The sequence below is a fragment of the Drosophila miranda genome (genome assembly GCF_003369915.1).
Source record: "Drosophila miranda strain MSH22 chromosome Y unlocalized genomic scaffold, D.miranda_PacBio2.1 Contig_Y2_pilon, whole genome shotgun sequence".
Classification (NCBI taxonomy): Eukaryota; Metazoa; Arthropoda; class Insecta; order Diptera; family Drosophilidae; genus Drosophila; species Drosophila miranda.
Window position 1 is genome coordinate 3,155,664 of NW_022881614.1, and position 17,624 is coordinate 3,173,287.

A 17,624-nucleotide genomic window follows, 5' to 3' on the forward strand; every position below is an offset into this window, starting at 1 on the left:
TCGTCTTCGGCCCCAACGTTGGGCGCCATTTTATAAAAATTTACGGCTACGGGCTGGTTAAATCTTGTTGGCAATGCAGCCTCAGCAGGAAAGGAAATCGGGGTTAGTGCACTATACTGCGCTCTGGGCTTAGCTCGCTGGATGGGTTCGGGGTCTTTCCTATCCCTATACTTCCTTGTTCTGGCCATATTATAAAAATTTAAGTGCACTGACACAGAATCTACTTTGATCAAAACAAAAAAAACAAATGTAATCAATCCCCGGTCGGCATAGATGGCAAGAAGGAATCCGGTAGTCGCGTATTTAATTTAGTGATCCTAGGTGTAGGAGATCACTAGTTCCTCTATACCCTCCCTACCTTCGGCAATGCGTGGAACGATGTTGGCATGGCCCCTAACGTAACTACCGCTGCATTATTACACTCGATGCATCATTGGCATTATGTACTTAGACAGAATGGTTGTTATTTATTCCAAATTCATGTCAATTCAAAATAGTTCTATTAATCAAGATTCAAAAGATTCATATATAACAAAAGGTTCATTAACTTAAGAATATAAAATACAATTCATAGCAAAACTGAGCCTTTTTACTCACGAAGGTCAACATTTCCATTCAATCGAAATTAATGATCATTACCAAATTCAAACACTTTCCTTGACGAGCTCGTTGGGCCCAATGAACTGCTTCGGTAGCTGTGGAACAATATTAATTATATAAAAAGTAAAGAATTAAAGAATGATATTTTGGCCGACATTGCCAGAGTGAATCAAGGCTTAACATTGAGTTGATTAGGAAAGGACTTAAGACATATGATAAAGAAATTAATTCTATGGGAAAGATATTCCTTAATATAACTGTATATGTTTATATGATTTTACATTTAAAGTCAAATTTAATTGAAGTGCAACCACAAGAATGCAAGCAAAAGAAAAGAACAAGACAAAGCTAAGAGAATGTCGATGATCAAATTAATGCACGTTTATATGTGTGTGCATACGCACGCATATGTCCGAATTCTCTTCGAACGAAAGCTCGCTCTTGGCGTGTGAGCTATCACGCTCTCCCTTTCATTACGCTGCACCGCTGCTATACCCTGCTATTTCGCGGGTATGTTCGTACTCACGAATCGATGATCACATGTTGTCCACGACACAGGTCACCCTAAATTCCGATTCCTGATCTTGTATTCACATCTTCTGCACAATTTTAGCTGACATAAATTTCCACTTTAATTCCTAGGCGTTGTCGATTCCGCATCAAGGAGGTTGAGTTGCATCTCGCAAGATACGATTAGAGGGCATTCAAAAGTCGATACAGATCGTCCGTACAACGGAAACGCTGGTAATTCGAAGCGGCCAAAAATAAAACACTGGAGGTTGCGTGGGGGGTTAGGCGTGAGAGCGCCAAAGCACGGCAGCCCTCCAGTGACCAAGAGATTCTGTAATAGATTCGGAATTCAGTGAATGTACCAAACCTGCTTTCCTCTATAATCACCTTCTTTTTCTCTACGTAGCACTTTGCACTTTCACCACACAATATAGCTTGATCTTGCTTTTTAGTCGATTCTCCGCCGACTTGCAGTTATGTAATTTGGTATGTATTATGTAATACAGGGACACGTAAACTTCCACTAGAGTTTGGCACTATTGGCACAGGCACAACCGAAGTGTTTTGGGAGAAAAATGGAATTGATCCGCGTGTTCACCGTCGCTGTCGGCTTAAGCGGCATAGACGAGCTTTAACGGGACCCTTCCATGGAATTCGGTCTCGAGAGACGAAAAAGAACACTCGAGCAATTAAAGCTCCATATTCGAAGTAGCTGTTTTTAAAGCCTTGGTGTTCGAACTAATCAAGTTGGCGCGGGGTTTGAATCTGCTTTATATCTGGGAAATTATTAGGGAATTTAATCTGGGTTTGCTTCACTGGCCACTACAAAAATTGGCTATATATTTGGCAAATTTTTACTTGATATCTCATTACTGCTGTGAGAATACGTCTCTTATTTGAGTCAAATGGAATGCAATGGAATACTTCTTTATTAAAGAGTCAAGAACTTGCAAGCCTACTCTGCAAAGTAAAATCTGAATTCCTTTTGATAACCACGAGTGTCCCATGAGCGCCGCGCCACACCACTGTGGCACTTCAGCGTAACACGTGGCGTATGGGCAATGTTATTTTTCTTTTTTCCGAGTTTCATTGCTTTGACGGGGCCTGGACCTGGGCTTGGGCCTTGGGCCCGTCACGTTTTCGCTTAGGCAGGCCTGCGTCGGGCCAGGGATTTTCATTTCCATCATCTCCAATGGACGTGCTCTCCGTTCGACGGTTTGCAGGAACTAGAGACCCCTTGCTTATGGCTCGTATAACATTCGATCATTCGGCATACAATACAGCAAACAGCTAGCAAACATTTAAATTAATGTCGTGGTTTGTCGCCATCACCTTTTTCGGAGCCATTTCTACTTCATTTTGTTGAGGTACGAGTACGAGTACTAGTGGTTCTCTCTTGAGTTTCAGAGTCGCGCGACCCGGCAGTGCTCCAATTGACCGACTACATCTCCAGTATCCAGTATTCAGTATCCAGTATCCAGCTCCAGTCTCCAGAGTGCTAGTTGGAGCCAGAGCCAAAGTCAGAGTCAGACTCCGAGTACGTGATGTTCGTCTCGAGTTGCCGGTCGCCAGAGTCGCGAGCGCAATTTATGGCGCGTGCAGTCATTAAGAGTTTTGCTAGAATCAGCAACGATCCGCCTCAAAGTGCATGTCGCACCCGGTTGGCATCGCTCGTATCGTTCGTATCCGACTTAATTCGACGGCACAATTCCAATTCCCAATTCGATCATTCGCTGCCAAACCACCGCGCCACAGCGGCCACCTGTAGCATCCGCTCTCCTCTCCAGCTTGCGCGGCCTCAAATCAAAACAGAACCGCACCACAACAGGCACCAGGTAGTGGCCACCATTTGGACCTCGACTCTGGGATACCCCTTACATAAGTCATTTGCTATTTATCAAGGATACTACGATCCAATATATATCTCGGCATTTCTTAGGTCTTACCAGATTTATCGCAGATCTTTCCATTCGAGTATACCCTTCCCTGGCACATTTGTATGTCTACAGGATATCAAAACAAAACTCTGTTAATGTGTTGATGTTGTTTTTTGGGTTGTTGTTGCATTTTTATGTGCGCCGCAGGCTCAAGCGATGTAAACAACTTTTATTGCCCTGGCCTCCTCCCACACCTCCCTCCGTGCTCTCGTTCCCTGCTTTATGGCGTGAAACTATTTATTTGTAAGCGTATCAAAGGAGCCACCACACCGCAACACAGCAGCAGCAGCTACAGCTACGGCAACAATTTGAAATAAAAAACTCTGCATAATTCTTTGTTTTTTTGAGTGAAACAGCACAGACCTTGCCGCAGAAATTTCGCACAATACCCATTGCCCCACCATCGACATCGACATCAACATCACAGTCATCAGCGGCATCGTCATCGTCATCATTCGGAACAACTTTCTGCGTCGCCAGAGAATATCTACAGTGGGTATAGTATAGTATTTATAGCACTGGCCAGAGTATGAAAATACTCGGCCGAGACAGCAGCAGACTGAAACTGAAATCGGAATCAGAATAGGAATCAGCATCACCATCAGAATCGACATCAGAATAGAACCGGACCGTACGAACATATCAGACACAGGGGCGTGGCGAAGCGTCGTCGCTCGATTTGTGTTGAGACGCATTGGGGCTGAGAGTTCTCTTAGTCAGACACACTGAGGCAAGGCAAATGGGTAGTACGAGTAGGTACTTCAGCGCCTTAGTTCAATAGTCTAAAATTTCGCCAAACAGAAAGAACGAAAGGTAGGGGTTCAGGAGCCACTAAGTGCTCACTGCGCCCATTTCGGTGTGAGTAATTGAGTGTGGCTCCTCTGTCCATTTCTGTGTGGCATTGTTGTGGGTCTGAATCATTCATAGGATCGGTATGTTGCGGCATACTCATTATGTGTGATACGGGATACGAGTATTTTCAAATCAAAACTTGTTCAATCCGATTAGGTACTAGAAGAGATATTTGTTTGGATGCAGTGACTTTTTCTTTTATACGGGACGGAAAGGGACAGGGACAGGGACTGTGTTCTACTTATAGGAATGGCTCCTTAACTTGTTCTTTATCTCTGTTTTCGGTTTGGCGTTTTTCCTGCTGGGAAAAGCTGAAGCTGAATCAAAGCTGATTGTCAATTGGCGGAAAGTGGAGTGCCAGGGGTGGTGGCTGCCGCCCAACAAGGGGTGCTGTAAGACTCCCCGCCCGCCTGCCTGCATCTGCTTCTGCTGTTCATTTTTGGTTGTCTTCTCTCGTGATAGTTGCAAAAATAGAATTTTGTCTCTGATTTTAAGTATTTCGCGTGAAAAGTAACAGAAACGACCAGACCCAGGAGAGACCAGACCAGACCAAAGACCAGACACGAGACGCAGAACCAGACCAGACCAGACGACGCAAACGACAGCGACGAGGAGGAAGACAAGGAAGACCGCGTTGGGGTTGTCTCTCAATTGCAAATTTATGGGAATTGAGTCAATTTTTATCGCAGCCCAAGCGGGCAGCTACTCCTCGTAGTTTGTTTTAGTTTGCCTTCTGCCTTGCTTGTCTATCTATCTAATCCCAATCCCAATTCAAGACCAAATCCAAATATATTTCCCATTGTCTCTAGAGAACTTTGCGTCGTTTGACTGGCGTAAATCGTATGACTGGAGCCACTTGAACGTGCCGTTCCCACTGGGTCCTCCGCAAATGTCGAGAGGTCCTTTTCCTGCGAGTGCGACGAGTACGCGGAGTCGAAGAGATTTCACTTTGCTGCTTGACCTGCAGCCTGAAGGGCCAATAGCGAATCATTAGCTCGCCCAGAAATGCGACGGAGGCGCAGAGAACTCCCACACCGAGGATACCGAAGGGACCCTTCAGGTGCTCCGTGGTGAGGACAATGGCTTTCTCGGCGAACTGGGGACGCATCTTGGCAATGCGATTCAGATAGTTGTTGTTGTAGCGGAAGTCTGCGTCTATTTTCTGGAATATGCCCACGTCCTTCATCGACCGGATGATGCTGTTCATCTCGTAGAGGAAGGGGAAGCCCGCCTTCATGATCATCTGGATGGGGCTGGTGAAGACGTTCTGTGGAGAGAGGGCGCTCTGGAGCGTGTACATGCGATTGCTGAGGATGCAGCGCTTTCCCCACTTCACGGCCAGCAGGTTCTCCGTCTTCGGCGTGAACTCCGGCGAAACTTTGTACGAGTTGAAGACCAACATGTCGTCGTCGTTCTCGAACCAGTCGCGGCTCTCTTCGTGCCCACCAAAAGGTATTCCTGCGGCCATCACCTCCGTGAGCTCATCCAGCTGATGTAGATAGCCGGGATCCTGGAATGTCGCTATCATCTTGGACGAGTAGGTGGCCACCACATTCAGGCCGTACAGGGTGAGGACCATGAAAAGAGACGCGTGGTCTGGCACACGGGCCGCTCCTGGACGGCCACCGATATGGACACCGCCAGCGAGTTGATGGCCGTCAGGCTGATCTGCTGGAAGTAGTCCGACTCCGGCAGCAGGCTAACCAGGGCGAACCAGAAGAGCCAACTGATCAGGAGCACCACAATGAAGCCTATCCAGGTGCTCGGCTCGAAAATGCCGACCATAGCCTGCCAGGCGGGCCGGCAAACGGCCACCTTGATGTACCAGGTGTGGGCATCCTGCAGGTAGCAGTCCGATCCCCAGAAGAACTCTGCCACCTCGTTGTCGGGATAGTAGCCTCCCATCACGAAATCGCATTCGCCATCTGTCAGTTTGCCCAGCAGGCCGTTCCAGTTCCCAGAACTGTCCATTTCCCCCCGAGATTCCAGACTGCACGTCTGGTTTATCTAATTGATTGAGGGAAAGAATACGGAATGAATCAGATTTTGGAATATCGTTTGGACTCACCATGAACTGCAATCGGCTGCGCATAAATCCCAATATCCGCATTTCGATCCCCAGGATACAGTCGGCCTCGACGAAAGGAGCCGAGACGGAAGCGCACACAAAGAAGGTGCAGTTCTTCGGACTGAAGCCAGTCATGTAGTTCGTCATGGCCGCGTGCACGGCATTGGGGTTGGGAAAGAGCTGGCCATCGTGGCACTGGCCCACGCTCTGGACACTGAGGATGCGGCAGTCGACGTTGCTGTAGTAGTCATTCACCAGCAGGTTGTAGTCCATAGAGGAGTTCGCATATACTAGAGCAACGCGGTGCACGTAGAAGCTGTGCATTAGTTCGCTGAAGATCTGGGAGGCCACGCGCCAGGGTCGGTTGTGCACCTGGGGATTGTGGAAGAGCACCAGGAAGCGCGCGCCTGGATTCCACGAGCGCATCCGGCTCACATAGCGGCTCATGAGGCTGAGGAGGCGCTCGACGGTGTCCACAATGATCACATAGTTGTCGGCCAGGAGCAGCTCGCCGAAGTTCTTGCTCTTCTCCTGGTGGCTCATGTGGTCGGAGACGACGCGCAGCTTAAAAAGCTCCGAGCGATGCGGCTCCCCCGCTTGGGTGACCGCCTCGTTCATGAGCTTGTGGAATCCCTCCTGGATCTGATGCGCGGGCGTCGACAGGTTGAAGGCATTGGTCAGCATTAGGTTATAGGAGCGGGTGAAGCGTTCCCTGGGATGCCGGTAGAAGAAGATCTGGGAAAAGCTGTCCAGGCAGTCCACCCCTGCACGCCACGTCTCTGGGCCTAGATCCTTGGCAGGCAGCATATAAATCACCGTGTTGGCTGTGTCATTTGAGGGATTCACTATGGCATACACGACGAGTACCCTTTCCAGTGCCACCAGCAGCAGCAGCAGCAGAAGAGGACGGCAGATCGCACTCTGGTAATTCGACCATTTTTTGTCTGTCACGCTGAACGATGGGTAGTCAACTGCGTGGTGATGTGATGTGCCTGCCCGACACCCTACATACGAGTGTTGCAGCATATCGGCAGCTGGAGCTGGCTTGTCCTGAGTCATCCTCCTTGGGAGTTTGGGAAATTTATGGCACTCTCGCGGCCATTCCGAGTCCATTATGCTCTCGGATGGGTGGGATGGGTCGGATGAGTCGGATTGGACATAATCCATTAAATCATTGCCCATCGAGCGCATTCAACTTTCGTCTTTGGCTGATGTTTGCCTTATATAATTGACTGCTGTCATCAGACGGCCGACAACAAGGATAGTGGCAGCAGCAACAGCAATGGCAACGCCAGTGGGAGTGGCAGCAAACAATGCAATTGCAACATGCGAGGCTTAAATTAAAGCAAATATTGGCTCAGTCGCTGCGGCGCCGCCTCCCAACAATGATCGAATGCATTAAAACACTCCATCACTCTTCTGCTGGTGGCCTGGTGCTGGGCCGGGGAATGCCAGAGAGAGAAACTTTTGGCCGACATGCATATATACCATCCATGTGCACGGACATGAACATCCTTCTGCTGCGGGGGCGCGCGCCGCTTGAGGACTGTGCTGGGCAAATGGCGTTGGCCGGAATTCACACAATATAGCTTGATCTTGCTTTTTAGTCGATTCTCCGCCGACTTGCAGTTATGTAATTTGGTATGTATTATGTAATACAGGGACACGTAAACTTCCACTAGAGTTTGGCACTATTGGCACAGGCACAACCGAAGTGTTTTGGGAGAAAAATGGAATTGATCCGCGTGTTCACCGTCGCTGTCGGCTTAAGCGGCATAGACGAGCTTTAACGGGACCCTTCCATGGAATACGGTCTCGAGAGACGAAAAAGAACATTCGAGCAATTAAAGCTCCATATTCGAAGTAGCTGTTTTTAAAGCCTTGGTGTTGGAACTAATCAAGTTGGCGCGTGATTTGAATCTGCTTTATATCTGGGAAATTATTAGGGAATTTAATCTGGGTTTGCTTCACTGGCGACTACAAAAATTGGCTATATTTGGCCAATTTTTACTTGATATCTCATTACTGCTGTGAGAATACGTCTCTTATTTGAGTCAAATGGAGTGCAATGGAATACTTCTTTATTAAGGAGTCAAGAACTTGCAAGCCTACTCTGCAAAGTAAAATCTGAATTCCTTTTGATAACCACGAGTGTCCCATGAGCGCCGCGCCACACCACTGTAGCAATTCAGCGTAACACGTGGCGTATGTTATTTTTCTTTTTTCCGAGTTTCATTGCTTTGACGGGGCCTGGACCTGGGCTTGGGCCTTGGGCCCGTCACGTTTTCGCTTAGGCAGGCCTGCGTCGGGCCAGGGATTTTCATTTCCATCATCTCCAATGGACGTGCTCTCCGTTCGACGGTTTGCAGGAACTAGAGACCCCTTGCTTATGGCTCGTATAACATTCGATCATTCGGCATACAATACAGCAAACAGCTAGCAAACATTTAAATTAATGTCGTGGTTTGTCGCCATCACCTTTTTCGGAGCCATTTCTACTTCATTTTGTTGAGGTACGAGTACGAGTACTAGTGGTTCTCTCTTGAGTTTCAGAGTCGCGCGACCCGGCAGTGCTCCAATTGACCGACTACATCTCCAGTATCCAGTATTCAGTATCCAGTATCCAGCTCCAGTCTCCAGAGTGCTAGTTGGAGCCAGAGCCAAAGTCAGAGTCAGACTCCGAGTACGTGATGTTCGTCTCGAGTTGCCGGTCGCCAGAGTCGCGAGCGCAATTTATGGCGCGTGCAGTCATTAAGAGTTTTGCTAGAATCAGCAACGATCCGCCTCAAAGTGCATGTCCCACCCGGTTGGCATCGCTCGTATCGTTCGTATCCGACTTAATTCGACGGCACAATTCCAATTCCCAATTCGATCATTCGCTGCCAAACCACCGCGCCACAGCGGCCACCTGTAGCATCCGCTCTCCTCTCCAGCCTGCGCGGCCTCAAATCAAAACAGAACCGCACCACAATAGGCACCAGGTAGTGGCCACCATTTGGTCCTCGACTCTGGGATACCCCTTACATAAGTCATTTGCTATTTATCAAGGATACTACGATCCAATATATATCTCGGCATTTCTTAGGTCTTACCAGATTTATCGCAGATCTTTCCATTCGAGTATACCGACTGCGATAGCTGGTCATAAAAATAAAACTTGAGATGGCCAACGGCCATTAGCCAAGTCAATGAGTCATTTGCTGCAATGGCCAATAGCTATCCTCTGCGTCCCGCATCCTGCATCCTGCACCCTGCATCCTAGACCGCCCATCATATAAAGACCTGTGTGGGTGTATCGGGCCGGGCATTTGTCTTTGCCGTTGTTTGTCATTAGAAAAACTGCTCGTAAATTTCTTATTTAATTACAATGCAGAAAGAACTTCCATCAGGCAGCAACACAGACTACTTGGACTCAATCTTTGGCTGCAACAATGTTGCAACAGCATCAAGGCGATGGACAAACAAATACAAGTTGCTTGTGAGGCAAGGCAAAGTGTGGATACTTTTTAAATACGGTCCGGTTTGACTTTGTTACCATTTATGGAGTGATTATCTTTCTTCGTTCTTCCTTGAATATTTTCAAGCAACGATACACTCCTTATGTTTCAATTAAGTTTTTAAAACCCCAATAATGCGACTGATTGGTTTGTGTGGAACTCATGGCCATTCCAATAAGTTCCTACTTCGAATGAACATATAGTAATCAAAGTGCCTTAGATAGGGTATAGTATAGCCAAAACCTGCTGACTCATTTTCCGGACTCGGGACAGAGCCACAGGCGTCAGTCAGAACAAATTGCGTGTGATAATTTAGTGTCATAATTTTTGACCCATCGTCTGAACACGCCTTCGTCTTCCTTCTTCTCGTCTTGCAGATTTGTGCTGAACCTGAACGCCTCGACGCCGCTGACGATTCTCTTTTCGGTGACCGTGGGCCGCAAGATGTACTACAATCAAACAGGTAAGCACTGTCCCAGCACTGTCTCAACCTCAACCTCAACCTCATCATCGTGATCATCAAATGGCCCGATCCGCAGCGAATGTACTGCGACCAGCAGCCTTTACACCTGGCCCTGGCATTGCTGTGGGCAGTCTCGTGCTTCCCTGCGCCCTCGCCGGCCAGTACGATCTCTTTGTCCAGGCGCGACAGGCCGGCGCCCTGAAGGTGGACGCCCTGGCAGAGCATCCGCAGCAGTCGTGGCCGCTGCTCAACGAAACGCATCGCATCCACATTCGCACCCACAATCGGGTGCGAAAGCGTCAAATGGTGGTCAAATAGGACAGAAGGTGAGTGGAAATGCTGAATTATGTTAATGTACAGCCTGAATCACTTTTTCTTCGATTTCCCTTGCAGCAAATTCGATTACTATGCCATGCACTATTGTCTGGTCATCCAGCGCATGGTGACAGCGTCGTTCCGCAATCCTTTTGACAACTTCTGCCAGGCCGTTGGGGCCTATGTGGAGCAAAATCATCCAAAAGCCTCTGTCTGCTCTACTGGCGGCAGTCCCCTGGATCTGGTCTGGGGCTCGCCTCCAAAGCGCGAGCGTCGCCTAAATCCGCGCCACAATCTTCACATTGTGTGCACTGGGAAGAGACGCCAGCAAGTGCTCCGCCGCCTGCTGCCCAAGAGCAGCTACCAGCTGGATCTCTACGGGGTCCATCAGAGTCGCCAGAACCTCCCGATGCTGCTGAGCAGCAGCCAGGTGAGCTTCAACCGCACCCAGCCGATGGCCCTGCGGCAGCAGTCGCTCACTCTGCTCAAGATCGGTGGGCAGCACGGGATGCAGGTATACAGCTTCAAGGTGCCGCAGACGGAGCCGCCACCGGCGTATATGCGCCACTTGATTCTTCCCTGCTCGGGCAGTGAGATTCGAGTCAGCCTGCTGCGCCAGCGGAATGAGGTAGTCAGATCGGATGCCTTCTACCGACCCACCTATCTTCGGCAGGATGGGGTCCAGACCGGCGCACGCTATCTGATGCGCTTCGAGCCCAGCAACGAGGACAAGGCTGTGCGTGCCCAGAAAGTGTTGGTAAGGATGGATGAAAAAGCCCCTTTTTGGTGAGCCCCCGGCTAAGCAATATTTCTCCCCCTTCCTGCAGGTGGCTGTGAGCAGTGAGCATCTCTTTAGAGATCTCCCGGAGCTGCCGCTGAATATCAGCGTCTTCAATGTGCGTACGAGATGCAATCGAGCGACCATAGCCTGGAACGGTTCACCCGATGAGCGGGATCTCAGGTAGATCTGTAAAAATACCAGTAATCGGAATAACAGTTCTCCAATAGCCACGGTTGCTCTCCATTCGTTGCAGCTACTGCATCATTGTCTTCAATCTGCCGCAGCGTAATCGCAGCGTTGTGGATTCCACCAACTACTGCATGGACTTTGTGCCCAGGCAGGTGATGCAGTACAAGAACTTCCAGTGGATGACCTGTCGGGAGAGGCAGCAAAGGCAAGCCGAAGATTCAGTGCATCTGTCATGTCTTATAACCTTTGCGATTCTTTACAGCGCCGACAACATCGAAACGGAGACCATACTAAACCTAATGCCCGGCTCCAGCTATCTCGTCTATGTGACGGCCAATCTGAGCATGGGCAAGCCGCTTCCCTATCAGACGCTCACCATCCACATGTCCAGCCAGTGCCTGGATGGATCCCACGAATCCTACTACTAACTGGGCCCTAACAATAAAAGCTTCGCTGCATTTGCAACTATAAAAACACAAATACGAATACCACAAATAAAGCAAGAAACTATCCGTCGTTGTAAAGCTACCTAATCTACTATACCTACTATATGATAACTAAACTATCTAAAAAAACTATCTACTACCAATACTACGCTGGTTAAAAGAGTATACCATACACCTATACAAATATACATATGTTCGTGGCAAATGTTGTGTGAGTGATTGTCTGTGTCTGTAACTGTATCTGTCAGTATGTCAGTATCTGTGTGCGCGTGTCTGTGCGAGTATGTGATTTATGTTTGCCAACAGATTCCAAGTATTTTCGAGTGCTTAGTTTTGTAATTTCGATCGTAGCTAGCTCTATAAATGTTTGTATAAAATGTTTCGTTTGCCTTCCCTTTGCCTGCCTGCGCGTATATGTAATCGTTTTTATACCCGATACTCAAAATGAGTATTGGGGTATATTAGATTTGTGGTAAAAGTGGATGTGTGTAACGTCCAGAAAGAATCGTTTCCGACCCCATAAAGTATATATATTCTTGATCAGCATCAATAGCCGAGTCGATTGAGCCATGTCTGTCTGTCCGTCTGTCCGTCCGTCCGTCTGTCCGTCTGTCCGTCCCTATTAGCGCCTAGTGCTCAGAGACTATAAGAGCTAGAGCAACGATGTTTTGGATCCAGACTTCTGTGATATGTCACTGCTACAAAAATATTTCAAAACTTCGCCCCGCCCACTTCCGCCCCCGCAAAGGACGAAAATCTGTGGCATCCACAATATTGCACATTCGAGAAAACTAAAAACGCAGAATCATAGATAATGATCATATCTATCAGATTGCTGAATCTGGATCAGATCGGATCATTTTTGTAGCCAAAAGCAAGAAATCAATTTGCAGTGGCTACGCAGCGCCCGACGTCACGCTCAGACTGATTTTCTGTCTCTCTCGCACGCACTCTTTGTCGTGTCGTTCAATATTAGCGGCGTCTGCCGGAGGAGAGCCATACTGACTTAGTATCGGGTATAACCCGCAGCAACTCACAACGTTCCCCCTCGTTTTTATACCCGATACTCAAAATGAGTATTGGGGTGTATTAGATTTGTGGTAAAAGTGGATGTGTGTAACGTCCAGAAGGAATCGTTTCCGACCCCATAAAGTATATATATTCTTGATCAGCATCAATAGCCGAGTCGATTGAGCCATGTCTGTCTGTCCGTCTGTCCGTCCGTCCGTCTGTCCGTCTGTCCGTCCCTATTAGCGCCTAGTGCTCAAAGACTATAAGAGCTAGAGCAACGATGTTTTGGATCCAGACTTCTGTGATATGTCACTGCTACAAAAATATTTCAAAACTTCGCCCCGCCCACTTCCGCCCCCGCAAAGGACGAATATCTGTGGCATCCACAATATTGCACATTCGAGAAAACTAAGAACGCAGAATCATAGATAATGATCATATCTATCAGATTGCTGAATCTGGATCAGATCGGATCATTTTTGTAGCCAAAAGCAAGAAATCAATTTGCAGTGGCTACGCAGCGCCCGACGTCACGCTCAGACTGATTTTCTGTCTCTCTCGCACGCACTCTTTGTCGTGTCGTTCAATATTAGCGGCGTCTGCCGGAGGAGAGCCATACTGACTTAGTATCGGGTATAACTGTAGAGTTGCGGTGTCCGCTGCAACTCACAACGTTCCCCCTCGTTTCGATATTTAGTTTAGCACTCTTACAAATAGTTTACATTTAGGTACTTTTTTCTAGGCTTTTGCTGTTAAGTTTAATCCGTAATCAAAGAATTTGCGTGTATTTTTTAGCTAAGCATAGTTACATATTACTTTATACCACATATATTAAATATACCTTTACAAATATATATGTATATGTATATGTATGTACAGTGACGAACTAAATTTTTGGCACAGTAAGCTTTTTAAACTTTCTGGCCACCGTGTGACCCTTGGAATGAAAATAAATCGTAAAAAGTATATTGAACAAAGAGATTAAGGTATTTATTATACATAAACAAAAAACTTATTTCAAAAACTTAAACATAGTAATAGTAAAAATTAAAAAACTAAAAAATAAGGTATATTTCGATGAACAAAATTATTGGCACACCCCAAGAAAAACTTAAAAATAAGATATTGTACGTATGTAAAAAATTTTTAATACTTGGTGTTTAATCCCTTAGCCTTAATGACGGCCGATAAGCGTGCTGGCATCGAGTCTACTAATTTTGTAGTAGTTTCCTCCCCTATATTTAGCCATTCTTCCATTAAGGCTTGTTTTAGGTTAATATATATATATACTAAATACTATGATCTGGTTGGCTAAATTTATTTTTACCATATATCGTTATCGAAAGGGTCACACGGTGGCCAGAAAGTTTAAAAAGCTTACTGTGCCAAAAATTTAGTTCGTCACTGTATGTGCGTTAAAGGCGTTGTATTTTTATACCCGATACTCAAAATGAGTATTGGGGTATATTAGATTTGTGGTGAAAATGGATGTGTGTAACGTCCAGAAGGAATCGTTTCCGACCCCATAAAGTATATATATTCTTGATCAGCATCAATAGCCGAGTCGATTGAGCCATGTCTGTCTGGCCGTCCGTCCGTCTGTCCGTCTGTCCGTCTGTCCGTCCCCTTCAGCGCCTAGTGCTCAAAGACTATAAAAGCTAGAGCAACGATGTTTTGTATCCAGACTTCTGTGATATGTCACTGCTACAAAAATATTGCTACAAAATTTCGCCACACCCCCTTCCGCCCCCGCAAAGGACGAAAATCTGGGGATATTCACAAATCTCAAAGACTATTAACGCTAGAGTAACCAAATTTAGTATCCGCACTCCTGTTAGATCTCACTATAAAACGTATTTCCCAAAATTTCGCCCCACCCCCTTCCGCCTACACAAAGGACGAAAATCTGTTGCATGCACAATATTGCAGATTCGACAAAACTAAAAACGCAGAATCATAGATAACGACTATATCTATCTGATTGCTGAATCTGGATCAGATCAGATCATTTTTATAGCCAAAGGCAAGAAATCAATTTGCAGTGGCTACGCAGCGCGTGACGTCACGCTCAGACTGATTTTCTGTCTCTCTCGCACGCACTCTTTGTCGTGTTGTTTATTATTAGCGGCATCTGCCGGAGGAGAGCCATACTGACTTAGTATCGGGTATAACTGTAGAGTTGCGGTGTCCGTAGCAACTCACAACGTTCCCCCTCGTTTGAAGCTGAACTTGTGCAACTTAAGGTGGACAATAAATAAATGTGCTATATATGGAGAAAAATCCAAGAGAATGTCGCAAATAAATATGAAATCAAAGCTATATCAAATCTTAGTGTTCAACAATTATTTACTTAAGTAATTGGAAAAGTCATTGCAATCACATATCCTCCATCTTCCATATACGATTATTCTAGTATTATATTCAAAAATATAGACAACCAAGAAAAATAACTTACTATTATGTTGACCTCAGCTGTATGTACAACGCATTTGGTCAATATTCTGCGTTTACCACTATCATCATCATCATCACCATTCATTCATCATTAATCCATTCAATCCATCCTGATGGGATGTGCAACGGAGTGCGCATAACAATGACAACCGATAGCTATCTGGGATGTCGCCCGATAAGCGGGTTCCGACGAAGCGATAATACTAGGACTATAACATAAAAGCCAATCGGTAGCGGTAGGTAGCCGGAGTTAAAAGCCCATATCTGTTGTAAATCTTTAAAACAAAACGTTGATGCCAACGCTTTCGAGATTGGTGGAGTGCGTGATCGCGGAAAAACTGTTGCGTACTTGTGGGCGCAGCTGAAAATGGCGCTCTTGCATTACACGTGGAAGCAATTGGAGCTGAACTTGAAATGGGCCTTGGGCAAGAACACCACAGTGACGAAGAGTCCTGCGAGAGAGCCCTATCCGGGCATCTTCGTGGAGGACCTCAGCCAGTTGAATCGTTTCAAGCGGAATGCCTTTATGTGCGTCGTGGGCGCCCTCTTTCTGATGGCATTCTTTAGAAATCTCAGCACCATCTATGTGAACACCAGGAGGAAACTGCGCCCTTTCTTTCGGGCCTGCCTGCTCTCGCTGGCTTTCTCCGATGTGGTCTCCAGTGTCTTCTGCACCGTGTCCTATATAGCGCAGTTCCATGCGGATTATCTCCAGTTGTGGGTGAGTCCCGCGTTTAATCGGTTGGCGACCTTTGTTGAATTTGGTTGTTTTTCCAGACCATTGGCAGCTTTATGAGCAGGTTTGTGCCCTTTGTGACCACCACATCGGTGCTCTCCGGCAGCTTGACCCTCGTCGCTATTGCGTCAGACCGCTACCTGGCCGTGATGCGGCCAGTGCTGGGCTTCTGAAACCCTGACACCCGCTACAGCTGTCTCTGCGTGGGCCTCATATGGGTGTGCTCCATAGGCGCTTCTGCAGCACTGTTTGGCATCTACGAGTATCAAAGAATCTATCTCCTGGAGCTGGAGACCCCGACACAGCAGACAACAGACGACGACGGGGAGACAGATCAGAAGCTGGAGGTCACAGAATTGGAGCTGGTCAGCATGTGCCTGGTGTAGTGTACCAGAGTTTAAATATATATATATGTAAACAGATTATAGGCCCTTGATATCAGCAGATGACTATGACTGAACTTAAGGACGGCGTACAAATAGGGTTGGTCGTGTGCACTCTTGCTAGGCTCGGGTCTAGCTCGCCGGATGGTCGGGGTTCTTCCTCACCTAATTGTACTATCGTACTCCACTACATTTAAATAGTGCACTTTACGGGAAACTATAAGTGATTATACAAAAACAAAGTAAACTGAAATACTGATAGCGCCGACACGCCAAATAAAAGCCCTACTGAACCATTTCTATTTAGAGAGAACCTAGGTGTTGATTGCCCCTCTCTTCTGTACCCACCCTACCATGACAATGCGTTCGAGTTCTTGCATTGTCCCTTGATGAATCCTTTACTAAGATTTACCACATTTTATAAGATCCTGGCACGGATACTCGACAGACCATTTTTATGATTTTAAAGATTCATTTCAATTCAAAACGATTCATATTTTAATATAATGGGAGACTTCAATTTCAATATTCATTACGTTGCAGTTGTAGAAACACAACAATTGACTTAGGTTCTAATTTGTGGGTAATATTTCCTTAATCCTAATTATCATATAAGTTTAGTTATAAATTCATTATTTAAAGCATGAAAATTATTAGGGTATAGATATATATATATATAAAAACGAGAGAATAAGAATCGAAATCGTAAACAAAAGCTAGATCAGACTGGGGTGCATTATACACACTGAGCAGACGGGTTTGAATCATTATACGTTGTATGCATATCTACACTTTCAAGCCAATTGCTCTTTTGACCAAACTACTTTTCGCTGTACATAATTACTCACTCCGGCGTTATTGTCTTACGCTGATCGTTGGGCCCAATGATGTCGTAGATGTTGACCGCAGCTGTTTAAAATATGGAAAATCATAAATATATAATGCATACAATACAATTACGCTACAAACACCGTCGCATAGTCATCAGCCAGTTGTTTTGGTTTTCATAATACAGACAGAAATTTAATTGTTATGCTCTATCGCGAAAATTGAACCAAAAAGTAACAAACGAAAGACAATTTAGTGTGCATATGCTTATATGTATGTAGATATGTACGCGCGTAACATCAAAGAGGGGTGTTAATAAAGTTTCAGTTACATTACGTTAAACTGCTGGTGTTATGCGTTGGAACTTGATAATGAATTAAATGTAAATTGGACAAAACTCGATCCCGCCTGAAGTTGGTTAGAGGTCAACAGGTGCGATGTATATGGTTCCTGGCCGTACTGACGAATCTTCCGCCAAGCCTATATTTAGTTGTTTATGACTGAGCAGCACTAAAAATTCTTGGCGATTGAGGTTGATCTGGTTCACTTGGATC

The 17,624-nt window shown here is 46.3% G+C and overlaps 1 protein-coding gene and 2 pseudogenes across 1 annotated transcript; 2 read left to right on the top strand and 1 right to left on the bottom strand.

Moving 5' to 3' along the window:
* Window positions 1-11,833, top strand: part of LOC117193506 — a 29,248-nt pseudogene extending 17,415 nt beyond the window's left edge.
* Window positions 4,705-7,236, bottom strand: LOC117192264 (annotated as a pseudogene).
* A 3,657-nt stretch (window positions 11,834-15,490) lies between the features above and the next one.
* LOC117192897 (QRFP-like peptide receptor) lies at window positions 15,491-16,245 on the top strand. The gene is made up of 3 exons (XM_033397639.1): window positions 15,491-15,844; window positions 15,901-15,986; window positions 16,053-16,245. The coding sequence occupies exons 1-3, from the start codon at window positions 15,491-15,493 to the stop codon at window positions 16,243-16,245; spliced, it is 633 nt and encodes a 210-aa protein (XP_033253530.1).
* Window positions 16,246-17,624: the final 1,379 nt, after the last annotated feature.